Genomic DNA, 15,782 nt, shown 5'->3' with positions numbered 1-15,782 from the left:
GAAAGGAACAGATAGGACAGTTGGAGGAAAGCTGCATGAAGAAGGAAACAGAAATGAAGTGCAAAGGGAAAGCAAAGGCTGTCATTCCAGTGATTTCAGCAGTGCAAAGAGATCATCCACAGCTGCTGTTTAATTGGCAGGTCAATTCTAATATTGGCAAAAGGGAAGACGAAGGTTTTCTTATCTCTGCTGGGATTGAACGTCCTTTTTCAACACTGTCTCCGTGGAAGGGAACCTTTGCTGGGCATGTGCTGCCAGCTGCGGCACAGGGCTGGGGGGCAGCAGCTTGCAGCCGACGCGCGATGCATCTTTCAAACGCAGGCACTCTATCAGAGACAACCATTTGATCTTTCTAAAGAGTGCAAGACCCCGTAGGAAAAATGACCATTGACTTTCTGTGGATTTAGAGCAAACTCTCATACAGCAACGTGCCTTCTGCAGAAGTTTATGGGGTGCAAACAGCACCTCTCAGCAGCCAGGGAGTCATTGCTCCACGCTCGCGGTGTGTGTGTATCTGCTGTGCACCCCTCGATGCAGTTCAGGCATCGCTCTCCTCAACACCTAAGGAGTCGGTTCGCCTGCATGACACTGGGCAGGCTGCAGTGCACAGGGCTTTTTCTTGCTTTTTACTTTCTAAATCAAAATGACATTGAAGACAGAGGATCTGTCACAGTGCAAGGACGAGAGTGCCCTCTATTGTCACCGTCCTCTCCAGCACCTTCCACCCTTCCTCCAAGGGCTCTGAAGAGATGCTTTTGCCTCACAGCCTCTCCTTTCATTTCCTTTCCTTGTTGCACAGTGATGGCAACCCAAAAAAATTTAATATAATTCAAACATAAGGTGTCTGTATCTCTCCAAGTGAAAATTAAATAGGGGATGCTGAAGCTGCTGGATTTCATGTGCACCTGATTTGTCACGAGGCCAGTCCCACACAAATTGTCTTACAAAGAACAAATATTTGGGTCTATGAATGGAGTGAGGTGCAAAAATGGATTAAATCAAATGGCTTTAAAGCAGCGGATGCCGCAGGCCCCACACAGGGCCCTGGGCCCTCCACAGGGCCTTGCCCCCGCCCAAGGGGCTCCCCGGGCCTCGGGGCAAGCACAGAGGGGCACGCAGCGCCTCCCCCTCGCCTCCACCGCTTGCTGGGCAGGATCCGGGCTGAAGTCCTGTCAGGATCCTGTTGTATTTCCAAAACAAACAGGAAAAAGTGCTATTGCGCACACGCGGCTGTTGGAAAAGAGAACTTCCTCAGCACAAAGGGGAGCCAGAATGCAACGTAGAAACTTCAGCGTTGTGTTGTTCTCACCAACAGTCTCACATGCGAATAACAAGCGTTACAACACGCACCAAGGCCTGTGTCGGGAAATCCTCCCGCCCAGGCCCCGAGGACGGCAGTGGACGCGCCCCGAGGCCGCCATGACACCGCCCGCGCCCCCGGACAAGCCCAACTCCTTCCCAATTGGGTGTCCCCGTCGCCATAGCAACAAGCAGCTTGGAGGCGGGTGTGGGCAGCCGGCGTTCCCCTATCCAACGCGCCCTCGGGGCGGATCCGCGCTCTGATTGGTGGCTATCGTTGTGCGGTAACGAGGGGCGGGCTGTTCCCCCGCTATCGCCTCGGGTTTCCCTTCGCAATGGGGAGACCCGCCTCCTCATTGGCTGCTGCCGTTGCCCCGGCGACGGGAGGACGCGGCGCGGCCTAGCGGGGAGCCAGGGCTTGCCCTGCGGGAGGCCCCGGCGCCATGGCGGAGGCCGGGGTCCTGCTGACCAAGGAGCCGGCGCCTCAGGCGGTGCCCGCCTCCGACCTGCCCATGAAGGTGTGCGAGGTGGCGCTGAACACGGGGCCCGACTCCTCCAGCGGCCTGGCCACTGCTGGCTTTCGCACTGCCAAGTACCTGCCCGCCGAGTGGCACCAGAGCAACTCTGATCTGTACCACAAGGCCTTCACCGGCTGCGAGCAGGCCGAGCGCGGCCGGGCCGAGGCCAAGGAGCTGGCTGAACATGCTGCTGCCGCTGCCCAGCGCACCCAGCAACACTCCATGGCCACCCTGGGCCAGCGCCTGCAAGACATACACTTCTGGAAGGCCGAGCTCCAGAAGGAGATTGAGGACCTCGATGCTGAGACTGACTTGCTGGCAGCCCAGAAGCTGCAGCTGGAAAAGGTGCTCGATGCCACCGAGGTGCCCTATGCCATTGCCACCGATAACCTGCAGTGTCGGGAGAGGAGGCAACCCCCGGACCTGGTCAGTGATGAGGTGGAGAGAGAGTTGCTGAAGGTGAGCAGGATGGTAGAATGTTAAGAGCTGTTGGCAGCCCTCCCTTAGTGCTGCCCTGGTCTCTAAAATGGTGACCAGCTTGGTCAGTAGGTGATAACTGCAGCTCATGAAGGTATCTTATGGCAATGCACAGAGGCCTAGTGCCCCTTCCTGGCAGCCTGGACTCTATCTGTCACTCCTAGGTTTAAGAAGGATTGTTTAAAATCCTTCCTCTGTTTAAAAAGTATTTTAAATCACATGAGTATGACTAGAGGAGTCCAGATCCAAACAAAATCAAACCAGAGGTTTCCTGAACCAAGATAGGCATCCTCTTCTGGCATTCAGCACTTCTTCCAGCCTCCAGTTGGATTAAAATCCCCTCATCTCTGCAGGTTACACTTTAAAAATGCAGTACCCCGTGAGCAGACTATTCAGGACCAGTGAAATGCTGCTTGCCTGTTCCCATGCTCAAGCTGTCCAAATCTGTCAGTCTCTGCCATTACCTTTGACTACTGAGTCTGATGCTGTAGTCTTGCCGTGGTTCATGACGAGATGGTGATCCAACACTGAACTACAGTGTCTCAACAGAAACCATCGTTTTAAACGTCCTGCAGGACAGCACAATGAACAGTACAATGTAGTCGTGTGACACCTGCATGAGATGATAGCTCCAGGCAAGCGGGGGGGCACAGACAGGTAGTATTTCTGACAGCGTGACTTCAACAAACCTGACTCCTGAAATTTGCTTGATCCTTTTCCTCCCATAGAGGACTCCTTACTCCAGCTGATGCTTTGTTATCTGTCACTGAGATCCAACCCTACATGTGCATTGCCTTCAAAGCTGATGTAATTATTGTGGCTGTACATGTTACAGAGAACAGATTCTGGGTCATTTTTCATTCTGGAATGATACATATTTTAGTGTTCCACAAATAAATTAATGATTATTTGCCTGCAGCCTCCAATATACTGTGAAGGTTGATTCATGATGAGTTACTGATTAAACCAGATGATTAATATTTGTTGTTAGAAAAATATTGAAGAGACTTACACAGCTGATGGCATGATAGTATTTAGCAATATTTTTAATAGGAATTGTGTACAATTGCTGAATTGTAATCAATACTTAAGAAGTTGTTCCAGTCAAAAATACAAATGTGAGAGTTAGTGTATAGGATATTTCAGTGCGTGAATTGTTACAAGATTCAGATTACAGAAAAAAAAAATATTTTCATCAGCTGCTGATGTTTTAGAGAAGTCTGTGAAATGTAAGATTTACACAAAAAAATCATTTTCTGGCAGGATTTCTCCCCTGTATTTCTTTCCTCCTGATCTCAGAGAATAGTTTGTTCGTTGCTCAGAAGTCCATCTGCTGCTGCTGCTGCTGCTAATTCTTCACCTGAAATTGTGGTTGTCTGCTTGTGACAACAGACCGGCAACAGCCAAGTGGGATGTCATCAAAAAAGAATGATGTGAGTTCAGATGAGGCGTGTATACCAGCAGCAGATGGATTCTTGAGAAATGAAGATTTTGTTGCCATGCCAATGACCTTTGCAGTGCAGAAGGAAGAGGAGTACATAATATCTGAGGAAATCCTTCCCATTTTCACAGAGGAATAGATTTTATGGCACAAATGTTTGCAAACAGATTTTAAAATGTGCCCTCTGTGGCTTTGCTGGCTCTTTAAGCTGCAGCTGTACTCTATACCTTTTTCACTGCAAGAAATCAGGTGGTACCTTGCATTTCTTACGCCCTCCAAAACTGACTAATAATTCTTGACACTTAGAGCTGCTCTTCCATGAATTCAGGCTGTTCACTGTGCAGATTTCCAAGTTAATGGCCCAGTTCACTGGTAGCTCTGTGTTACAACATTTGTTTATTTGGAGGAGTTATGCAAATTTTATCACTAAAGTACTGACATACTTTTTCTGAATGTTGCTTACTTGTCCAGTTACTTTCTAATCTTAACTCTGTTAAGAAATGGTAATGCAAGGGAGATCAAGAGTAATTTATTCTCTTCCCATGTAAAAACTGAGAAAAAGAAGAAATAGTTTCCACAAGTCAGCTGTGTTAGGAAACAGACATTCTTTTCCTTGCAGTTTTAATTACACAGTTAATTGATATTCTAGGGCATTTTCCTTCCTTTGAAATTCTTTCTCTCCTACTAGCAGCCCAGACTTGTGCTGGCATCATTCTCTGGTACCTTTGCCGTGTTCCTGCCAGCTCCCACGGACAGGGCCATGGGGAATCTGCAACTGGGGGAAGAGCGTGTCTGGGCAAGGGACTACCTTTCACATAGTCATGGATAAGCTTTTCACAGGACGCAGGTTTTGTTCCTGCTTTTAGCTTTCTGCAGCAATGAAGAACATTTCCCGTTTCCCAGAGCATCCTGCTGAGATAACCACCTTTCAGCAGCCCCTTGGCAGATGACGTTTAAAGAGACAACATCAAATACACATGTACAAGCAGTTTTGAATCTCTGCATGTAATTGCACTTTTATTATCTGTTCAGTAGGAATCACTTCAGATGACTTACAAAGGTGAATCACCTCTGATGAAGGTCTTATGCATCCAGATAATATTTGGGGTTTTCCTATTTTTTGGCATCCCAGCTGTTTCTTTTAGGGAGTTTTGGTTCCAACTCATCTGTCCTGTTTGCTTTGCAGTGTGGAGTCATATTGAGATGACCTATTGTGATACATACCACCACTAAATAGCCACTGCTGGAGTGAGGGATGAGGATATTTAAATAAGTGAAAGCTCCTCACATGCATAGTAAAATCAGCTATTACTCAGAAGTTCATTGACTCCACTTAAGAGCATATTCATCTTTTCTTAATGCAGTTCTAGTTAAGAAAAAGAAGTGGAAGGACACAATTGTTTTTCCAATAAAGAAGGATCTTTGATGACTAAAAAGAAGATAAAATCTCTCAAATAGGATAATTTTAATTCTTTGTGCTGCTGCATTGGAAATAGCTGAATTCATAAAAAGCAGTACATGCATCTGTTCCTTATGAGGTTTTTGACTTTCATAATCCATATGACACCTCCTCTGAACCCCCTTTGCATCAGTTTAATGACAGTTTAGTATGTTTACATGCACGCATTCAATATTGAAAATATAAGCTCAAGCAAAGGACTTGCCACATGGTGCTATACTGTCAATAAATCATGTTTCAGCTGCATGTGTACTGCATTTCAAGGTTACTTCCACATGTCCGATGTCCAGACTCATTAACTGAGTGCCAGATATGACTGTGGAATAAGTGGATGTACTTACATTTATGCCATTTTTTTACCCCAGCCTCAGAGTGTTGATTTGTTGTGTGTTTGCTTCAACAATGAAGTCAGCCCCAGCTATTCCCTGTTGCTGAAGACAAAGGCATTAGCCAAGATCCTGTCAACTTGTAAAATTAAAGTTTAAAAAAGTGGAGAAAGGATACATATGTATGTATTCCTGCTAACTGCAATAATGGGGCAAAGAAAACAACAGAATACCATTTCCAAACACTGTGATCTGTAGCTTTGCCAAGTGAACCAGTGCGCAATAGGACGCTCCTGTACCTAGAGAACTCAGTTAAGAGCGCAGTGCTTATTTTCAACATCTGCAGATCGTGGATGTTGAAATGACTCTCGGAGGCCAGCAGGAAAAAGGCCAGTCACAGAGCTGAGATTTTGAAGACTGTTACCTGCTTTCACTCCCAGCTGTAATGAATAACCGTCTTCCTGTTACATGCTGTTTAGGGGTCTAAATCTAGTGAGATCTGTAAGCTAGCTTGCTTTTATTTGCTGTGCTGATGTGTGGGACATCTGGTGTCATGTTGTTACTGATGGATGGATGCAGCTGGATTTGTAATCAAGGGCGACTGCACAGCCTCTCTCACGGGGTTCTACCGGTTCCTCTTAGCTGCTCTCTCACTGTCTCATTCTGGCCCTGGGTGCTGTATTTAGACACTGCTGACATCTGCAAGTCACTGTTGTAAAAAGACAGGCTGCAAAAAAAAAGAATTTGTAAATTCATGGAAGGCACAAACATCTGCTCTTAAATGTTTTCTTTGCACCATTAATTAGACGTTTACAAAGTCATGAACTGGGATGGTAGTGTCACTAGATTTGAGGAAAATCCAACTTGTGCATCATAAACATTAAATACTGTAATAAAATAAATGGCACACTAACCTATAAAATGTTCTCTCCCTGTTAATTGACAACCATTTATAATAACAGACATTTATTATTAGTATTAACTGGAGAAGACAGCTGAAAAGAAGCCAAGATCACTTCAGATTTGACAGTATTTCATTTTAATAGGCAGCACATGAAGATATATATGGAAAAAATAAGGAGAAAAAAAAGGTATTTAATCCACCAAGTCCTCTCATGAACTGAAGAAATGTAAATCTCAGTTAATGTTGTCCTCTGACCCAGAGATGCTGCTAGCTACTAAAACAATCACATGCTTTTCCTCTCTTAATGCAGGCTGGGCCTTCAAATGAATTGCCAACACAATTCTGTGTACACGCTACGTAAAGGCCATCTATTCCGCCACTTGCTAAAAACCACATCTGCCCCCAGGATTTTCATGTGAAATCACCCACATTTTTATGGCTGAAATCACAAAGTCCGGGAGAGCTGTGCTCTGCCATGGCTGTTGATGGAATTTACTCTGCAGAGAAAATGTGAAGGAGCAGACACGGGGTTTTAGAAGTCTTCCCCATGGTGTGTGAGATTCCCAGCTCCTGCTCCTCTGCAGGTAGTGCTCCCTGGCAGGTGTCCGCGCAGTGTGGACCTTCTCCCACGGCCACCCCGCGCGCCAGCCACAGCTCCGGGTGGGCAGCAGGCTGGATTGTGCCACCATGTCTAACAGTACAGCCGGGACTGAGGGACCTAGATCAAAGAATCTTCATCTTCAACCTAGTGCCGCAGCTCCTCCCAGCCGTACAGTCTGACTTTTTAACTGTTTTAAAGGTTAAGAAAAATCATTTAGTAGATAAGTGTTGAAAATTCATTGTCATTTACACCTGCTTATTCACTCTAACTCGTCTTAGACTGCCATTAATTATGAGAACTGTATCTTCAGTTTTAAATGTCGCATTTGAATCCGTATCTCCTCAACAGGGAATCCCATTTTTAATTTTATTTTAGGTCATTCGACAAAGGTATTCTTTATTTTTGCATTATTTCACTCTTTCCATGTGAGAGACCTTAATTGCTAAAGGAAGGCTTTTCTCATTTAAAATTGTGCACATTACTCACAGGAAACTGGTTGTCTCTTTTATTTACATGGAGACTGACCACCCAACACAAAATAATATCAATGACTATAAATGTAATTTTGAGTGCTGGATCTTTCTAACCCATTAAAATCCTTTTGAATTTTTACTTTGACAGTTCAGCCATTGTAATACTTCCTCCCTGCAGAAAGTGAGTTTTAGTGGTCTCACAGTTTGTCAGATGGTACCTTCAGCTATGTATTTATTTTAACTGTGCTCTTGCAGAGCCTTAAAAATAATATTTCCTTTCCAATCATGATTGTCCTTTTCCATTTAGAATAAAATAATCTTTTTTATGGTCCCTGTTGGTTTCTCATGATGGAGAAACTGACACTGCAGGGATATATGCACTCATTTATTTGTCAAAAACAGTACAAGGATCAACGAGTGCCAGCAGTGCTCTGGGAATAAAGTTTATTAGTAAGTATATACTCCCTTAGCTGTCATTGGATGACTGTCATTGATGTAAACCAGCAAAATTAATTAGGAGTTTTTCATATACAAAAGCTCTTTTTAATATCCAAGCCTCAGATATTAATTTCCTTTAAATAATAAAAAAGAGAATGCTTTCTGGACTGGCTTTTATATAATAATATGTAATCACCAGGTCAGTAAAGTCACTTCATAGAGCATTGGTAGTTAATCCCTAAAGCAGCATTATTGCAGTCAAAAATAAGCACCAGGTACTTTTTGTTCAACAAGAGATTATTAGAAAGTATGATCTTTTTTGGTTTGATCACATTTGTGTTGAAATGAACACTCCTGCTAAAACCAGCTTGAGCTGAAACTGCAGACATTGGATCCATTGTCAAGGTGAGGCAAAGCTTGGTGACTTTGAGCAGTCACTGTCTTGCAACTCAGAGGAAATTAACCCCTCAAACAACATTGCATATCTGAGATAATTCTGCAGTCCTTGATACTGTCCGTCACCAGAGGCAAAAGGAGTTCTGGAATAAATAGATCTAGTAAAAAAATTAAAGCTGTAAGTGTCATTGGGTTTACATTACGACAGCTTTCCTATACCTGCTGAAGCAGACAATAGCTGTTTAAATCGTAGAGTAGTAGCTTCTATTTGTAGTTAATACAAAGCATTCAAAGGAGGCAGGCCAACAGAAGATTATGATGCTGCCACTCCTTTATGTTAAACAGTACCTTATCATCATATGTCAGACAAAGTGTATTTTTGGAGATCTGCAGGAATCTGATGGGAAGCCTCTCCCTTGCATGCAGATAAAACGCTTACTACAGAACAAGGCAGCGGGCTCCGAAGGTATCTGCAAGGACTCAGCAGGTTCTGGAAGCCACCGTCTTGCCAGAGAAGCTGATCTGCTGTATCACCTCCCTGTGCAAGGCAGCAGCCTCTGATATCTGAGTTCGTGCTCTCAGGGCAGACAGTGTCCTGCTCAGTTTTAAACTGGCACCTTGTGTTTGTGCAAGGCAATGACTCTGGTGTCCTGCTGAGCGTGGTGCTGTTGCCTTATTATTCCCTACTTTGAGGCTGTGCAAGTGATTCAGATATTCTGTTTAATCTGATAGAACATAGACTTTTTCATAGAATACACATGCAATATGAAAATAATGAATCCCCAGGCTTTAGAAGTATTCAAAGTATTGCTGCCACTTTAGACATATAGCTGAGTTACCTCTGCTAACTCCTTGGAAGAGAATGTCTTGCAATAATAGGGTAAGAGTGGATAATGAGCGGAAGGTTTAAGTATTTATCCACAACCATTGACATCACATTGCTCTGCAGGATAGTATGTACTGCTCTGGATATCACAGAAGTCTCAATGTTTTTATCTAGGAAGCTGAACTTATCAGAAATATCCAGGAGCTTTTGAAAAGAACTTTGATGCAAGCTGGCAACCAGATGCGGTAAGACATTTCTCACGATACCTTAGTAGCTAATTTATATAGCCAAATAATTCTGGCATATAGGGGTACAATGCCCAGTGGATAAAGATCTTACCAATGCCAGGCTTATGGGCTGTGTGAATTCCATTTAAACCTGAAAAGAGGTACTCCATGATGAAACTTCAGGATTTTCAAGCAGGGTAAGGTAACAGAGGAGCCATGCCCTAAAGCCATGCTTCAGATTTTCAGTCCTGGTTTCCGGTATGTGTATTCAGTTCTCTAATTTCCCGATGCTAAACTTAAGTGCAATGAAAGTATTACCTGGATATCACTCTACCTTGTTGCACCTTGTAATATATTTGCAGTATAGATTCTTTTAAAATAATTTATCTGATCAAAGGACCTTTTCAAGATGAGGTTTTTGCCACCAGGTGTCAGTGCGAACTTAAAATATGAAACTTCACTCTACCTTCTGTATCAGTATGGATGTTCATTGCATTTCAAAAGGAATATTTGCTTTTAATTTACAACAAGACCTTTGGAAAGATGCTACCCGAATCCTAAGGTGCATCAATATGAAGGAGTTAACTGCTGGAAACCTTAAAATTTTAGTTTTTAAAATTTTTTTAATCTGCTGCAATTTGTGCTATTCTACCAGATAAAATGAAATATTGTTTTTAGAAAGGATGTCTATGAATGCAAAATAATTTAAAGTAGTTCTGTTACATCAGTTAGAGTATGAGAGGAGTCTACTGAGTTTAGGCTTTACTTTTTATAATTGTTTTAAGGTCGTTCTAGTACCATTTAGTACCATTGGCCAGCAGAGTCTTCTTAATTCCTTAGGTGAGAGTGACATCTGGTGTTAACAGTTGATAACGACCCCCTGTCTTTGGTAATCTGAAGTCATTCTAATTACTCGGGTGACGTGTGACTCATTTAATTGACAACAAAGCAGCAGTTTGAATGTCATTGTACTTCTGTCTTCCAAGGACAAATTACACTGTCTGCATGCTACAGTCTTTGAAAGGCTAGATAGGAGGGCTCGGAGAATGATATAGGGTCACTTTATGAAGGTCTTAAATTTGAGTCACGCTCAATATACTAGTGAAAGAGGAGGATGGATTTTCTGCTAGCACTCCCTGATGTCTTATCATGGGAAGAGTGTTCTGTTGGGCAAACCTCCTACCTATTCTCCCCATAATAACTGCAGCTGTCTCCACTATTGAAAAGATCCTCTCTGTTTTAGGATTATTATGTAAAATTCAAAGTCCAACAACTCCTTTGTCTCAGGCTATAAGAGCTCTAGCCCTTCAGTAGGCACAGAACAGTACTGAAGGTCTAGGGTGGTTGTTAACACATCAGGCTTCCTGTTCTTCTAGCAGATAGTTGTGAGAGAGAGTTTGGTTAGGATTTTCAGGACAAAAATGAAAGTTTATGTTCTCATTGTTCTTTGAAAGACTCAGAGCCCAGGGCTCAGAGCCCAGCTTCACAAATGTTTGTGATAGTTTTGTTAATTGTATTGTTTTCCACTAACAATGTGTGATAATGCTGACTTTTCAGATTAAATCGAGATCACAAAGAAGTTTGTGAAAGGGACTGGTCAGACAAAGTTGAAACGTACAACATTGATGATAAATGTGGAAGATACAGTAACCAGAGCACCAACATCCAGTTCCATCCTAGCTCAGTGAAGTTTGAAGAGAGGTGAGCAGTTACTGTCATTAGCCTCCACAAATAACCCTGGTAAGATACAGTACATCCTTTGCGTCAGTGAAAGGTGTAATGCTGCTCTGAATTAAAGGTGTGATGCTACTTCTTTGGAGAGACAATGTCACAGCTTTAAAATAGCTACATGGATAGTAAAGGCAGTGCTGCTATCTCAGCATGGCGCACCACTGGTGGCAAAGTTGGTTCACTAAATGCAGACTGAGCTTGTAGAAGTTTTTCTCAGAAATAATTGGCTTTATACTTTTAAAGCCTGATCTAAATCCTATTGAGACTTACTATTTGACATCAGCAGGCATGCCATTCTTTCAGGAAAGACACGTGCTGCTTCCTCTACATAGAGAGGATTACTATTACTTGCAATAAATCTTGCTCCTTCCCCCTCCCCTTTCAGGCAGTGTTTATATGATGCAGTGTCCCAGGTGCTGTGTAGTTCCTTCTGCTGCTCAACATGGCAAAGTATAACCAGAGATCTTGTTTCTCTTTGTTTCGAAGTAGACACAGACTATAAAGCTTGAATATCTTCATGTGTTTATTTGCCGGTGACTTAACTGCTTGTGCTCACACAAAAAAGTATACAAATACTTTTTTTGCCTTAGTAGTACTAGCTAAAGATGGAAGAACTTTGGATGATCTTGTGTCATGTATTACTTCCCTCGGAAGCCATGTGATGAATGAGAGTTTATTGATTTTATAAAGGATTAGTCTTCTTCCTTCATGGTAAGACTAGACTGCATGCAACAGCAAAACCAAATAGAGGTTAACAACACTTTCACAGGGAGAGAACCAGCTTCAAATTGTCTTCTTAAGTGCAACTTGAACAAAAGATCAAGGCTGCTATTTGTATACCATTCACCTCTTCTTCCAGTGCCTCAACACCGGAGACATGGGCCAAGTTCAGTCATGACAACCTCTGCAGGGCAGAACGAGAAAAACTGGCTTCCATCAATCTTCGTGCCTTGATTGACAATATTCTTCATGACGTATCTGAGGACCTGAGGATGCAATGTGCTGCTGTTAATGAGGCTTTTGCCAAACACTGTGAGGAGCTGGATGATACAAAACACAAACTAGAGCATAATTTGAAAAACGTAAGTGTTATTTTTTGGATGCTGGCTACAGGTGTGATAGTTTCTTTTGAGAAGATCACAGTAGATTTATCCTCTGGGAAAAAATGTCTTAGTCCATGTCAGGTATCGAACACTATTTTGTGTCAGCTTAATATCTGATAAGAGTCTTCAGAGCTGGACTGTGGCTCCAATTCAGCTTTTTCTGCTATCTGTTGTGCTTCTCTAAACAAGAGCTGGACTTAAATATGAAGGAAATTAAACACTTTCTTCCATGTCTTGCTGAACTAAAACCTAAAACTGTGTGATCAAGGAGCTGATCTTTGGGCGAGGATTCCCAGGCTAGCCTGGTTATCACTTTTATGGAATGAAAGCCATGGTGTGCTGCAGTAGTATCATCAGCAGCTTTCCAAGATCATCATCATTTCCAAGCTGATCAGCAGTTCTCAATCTCATTCAAAATAACTTGAATTTTTCTTGGATAATTTACAGTTAAAAATTTACAATTAAAAGCAATTCATGGAGGTGGGATGTATTGTCAGGAGACATGGAAAAGTTTTTGAACAGCCTGCGGAACATTTTCTGCTTCCTTTTAGACCAAAGATCAGATTCTCAGTGTAGTAGTAGAAATAAAGAGGTCAAAACCACCTTTGTACTTCTATTTCTTCTATATTCTGGCCAAATAGGAGGTCAAACCTATAACTGAATCACTAGGACCATGAACAGATGTATAGCATGCACAGAAACAATGTGTATCTTTTTTTAAACAGTTCTTTTTCTTGGGTATCCTGTTTAGATCCTTAAGGAGATTGGAGATCAAGAAGCTAACATTGCTGCTCTCAAACAAGCTATCAAAGACAAAGAAGCCCCAATAAAAGTTGCTCAAACAAGGCTATATGACAGGTCTTTTAGGCCCAAGGTAGAGCTCTGCAGAGATGAAGCACAATTCAGGTAAACACTATTAAACAAGTCCTCCAAGGTGTCCATTCTATCCAGAAGTGAGGTTAGACAGCTTTTGCACTTTTTATTGGCAACACATGGCCTTTAGTTTTTATTACAAGGTTTGATTCTGATATAAGTCAGAAATAATTCAATTGACTGAAATCACTGTGAGGAAAATATCATTTTAACCTAATGTATCGACAGATAGAAATTCTATAGACTCAACTCTGTCTTTTGTCTCTACACTTTCTTCTCTGAACTGTGTGGTTTCTTTTTGATTTAGATGATCTAAAACAATTTGACAGCATGTGGATCACTTGCAACACTTCTGCTGTTAAGCAAAAGTTCACCGCAAGGTGGGCTATGTGCCGAATGAATAGTGCTGAGAATGTAAATGGGCTGCACATATTCATAGCCTGAGACAAGTCCTCAGTACTATGAAGCATTAGGCTGGTGGCATTTGATTTTCAGCAATAATCCGTTTTAAAACTGGAGGTCAAAAAATCCTTTCAAATTAAAGGTCTGAGTGTCACATTTGTCAGTTTTGATCTCATTATAAGCTTTGTAATTGATTCTCCTCCTTCACATTTTCCTACCCTTAGAAAAAGTGGGGAATCGGCTTTTGCAGGCTTACAATATCCTTGTAGCAAAGGTGCCTACCATTCAAAGCCAATACGCTGTTCTTTATACAGTGGGGAAGAAGTTATAGTTAATCCAAATGCTTTATACCACCTCAGGCACACTCATTTAAGGTCCTGATTCAGCAAACCATCCATATGCAAGCTTTTCAGTATGTGCATTGCCTTTAATGGGATTTAAGGACACATGGAAGTCCTTTGCTGAATGGGCATGTGTTTAATTGCCAGGCTTATACTGTTTGTAGTTACTCAGTTTGCACAGCACACAGGGATCTTGTTTTCCCAGGAAGTGAATATGTGCCTTCTCTGCAGGCAGATTGCAGTAACGCACCTAACCCTCACTGACTTTCAGTTGAAATGATCTGCTGCTTTAAAAATGGTGTGCTGCTTTTTTTAAAATGGTGTGCTGCTACTTCTTTAAAAGCTTATACGCTTTTAAAGACTGTTTTCTGATCTCTGGTGCAAGTATCATCTTTAATACTTGAGTTTTATACCAGCGAACCGATATTAAAAACCAGGCTTAACAAAATGCTGATCCAGTCAAACTGTGTGACGTACTTACCTAACAATTTCTGTCCTATAATTATTAGTACAAGTGTCCTGCAGAGTGGGAGAAGGTCAGGATGGATAGTTCCACTGTGCTTAGTGGCAGAAGACATTCTTGGTACTATCTAAATCATGGGAGACTTCTGCACAGAAGCTGTGAAAGTGAATTCTGCTTCTGACCAATAATGTAGGACCTCTCTGAGGTCCTTTGTTGTTGAGTGTTATGATTCTATAGCTGTTGATCTTTATTCTCATTACAGTTCATATATCTTTTTGAACACCAACTGGCTTCTGCTCTTTTTTTATTACTTAATGTAATTCTGTTCAGGTTGATCAGTGAAGCTGAAGAACTAACGGAGTCCATTGAATCCCTGAAGAAAAAACTGCTGGAATCTGAACAGTCTCTGAGGAACCTGGAAGACACACGGATGAATTTAGAAAAAGCAATAGCTGTGAAAACAAACAGTATTTTTATTGATAGGCAAAAGTGCATGGCCCATCGCACACGCTACCCTGTTGTTCTCAAATTAGCAGGTTACCAGTAGTAATCTCTGTACTAACTATGCAAAGTCTGGAAGAAAAATGTAGTCTAGAATCTTTCATATAAAATACATGGATTATATTGTACACAGAAGTACTGTATTCATTGTTATTTTCCTCCATTTTCCTCTATTTGGGGTAAAATGCATTAGTATGGTGGGCTTTGAGTCTTGCCTTTAAAAGTTCAGCCTGAGTACAGATGTTTATAGTGAGTTTAAAACACAGCTTAAAGGTAATTCATTACATCTAGAATTTATCTATATCATACATGCGTAATTTGCACAGTATGTGATAGTTGGGGATTTCACCCTGAGAAGTGAATATGTTGAGTGAATATTTATTGTGACTAATAATAATATACACAGATGTAGATATAACATTTATAGCTTTCTAGCATTTTCAGGCAGCCTGAAATGAGAGCAATAAAACCGCTTGCCTGACAGAAGATCACATGATCAGCAACGAAACAGATGATAGCCTTTTAAGCTGCTCAAACATTATTAGTTTTAAAAAAAGTTTGCGCAGGTTAGATGACAAGCTGACTATTGGCAAAACCACTCCCAGTCCATGACACCTGCTTATGTAATCTGAAAATGAGTCCAAGGATTTTTAACCTTCAAGTCAATGAATTTAGGTTTTTTCAGAAAAAAACCCTAAACAGCTTGTCAATAGCAATCGTGACTTTCAACTTAAGCACCTGGACGTTTTATTGAGCTCTTGATCTGTTCCAACCATTCCCTGGAAGGAAGGCATGTGCTTGAGCTATTACCCATAATGGAGAACACATCATACTTCATCTATCCAGTAGAGCAATGTAACAAATGTCATTCATCCATCAGCTTAGTAGGCCACTTGGTTAAACAGCTGACATGTGTCAAAAAAGGGGAAAAGATGACACAGAACAGAATCCCATTATGGTTTCCTGTTTTACAGTTTTTTACT

General features: G+C 41.9%; 1 protein-coding gene across 1 annotated transcript; it reads left to right on the top strand.

Annotated features, from left to right (window-relative positions):
* The first annotated feature begins 1,742 nt into the window (after positions 1 to 1,742).
* Positions 1,743 to 14,845, top strand: TEKT4 (tektin 4). The gene is made up of 6 exons (XM_009814823.2): positions 1,743 to 2,276; positions 9,333 to 9,403; positions 10,943 to 11,086; positions 11,976 to 12,198; positions 12,971 to 13,125; positions 14,629 to 14,845. The coding sequence occupies exons 1-6, from the start codon at positions 1,743 to 1,745 to the stop codon at positions 14,843 to 14,845; spliced, it is 1,344 nt and encodes a 447-aa protein (XP_009813125.2).
* Positions 14,846 to 15,782: the final 937 nt, after the last annotated feature.

Source organism: Gavia stellata, chromosome 18, assembly GCF_030936135.1.
Source record: "Gavia stellata isolate bGavSte3 chromosome 18, bGavSte3.hap2, whole genome shotgun sequence".
Taxonomy (NCBI): domain Eukaryota; kingdom Metazoa; phylum Chordata; class Aves; order Gaviiformes; family Gaviidae; genus Gavia; species Gavia stellata.
Note: the sequence above shows the minus strand (reverse complement) of the source record. Positions and strands in the feature narration are given on the sequence as shown.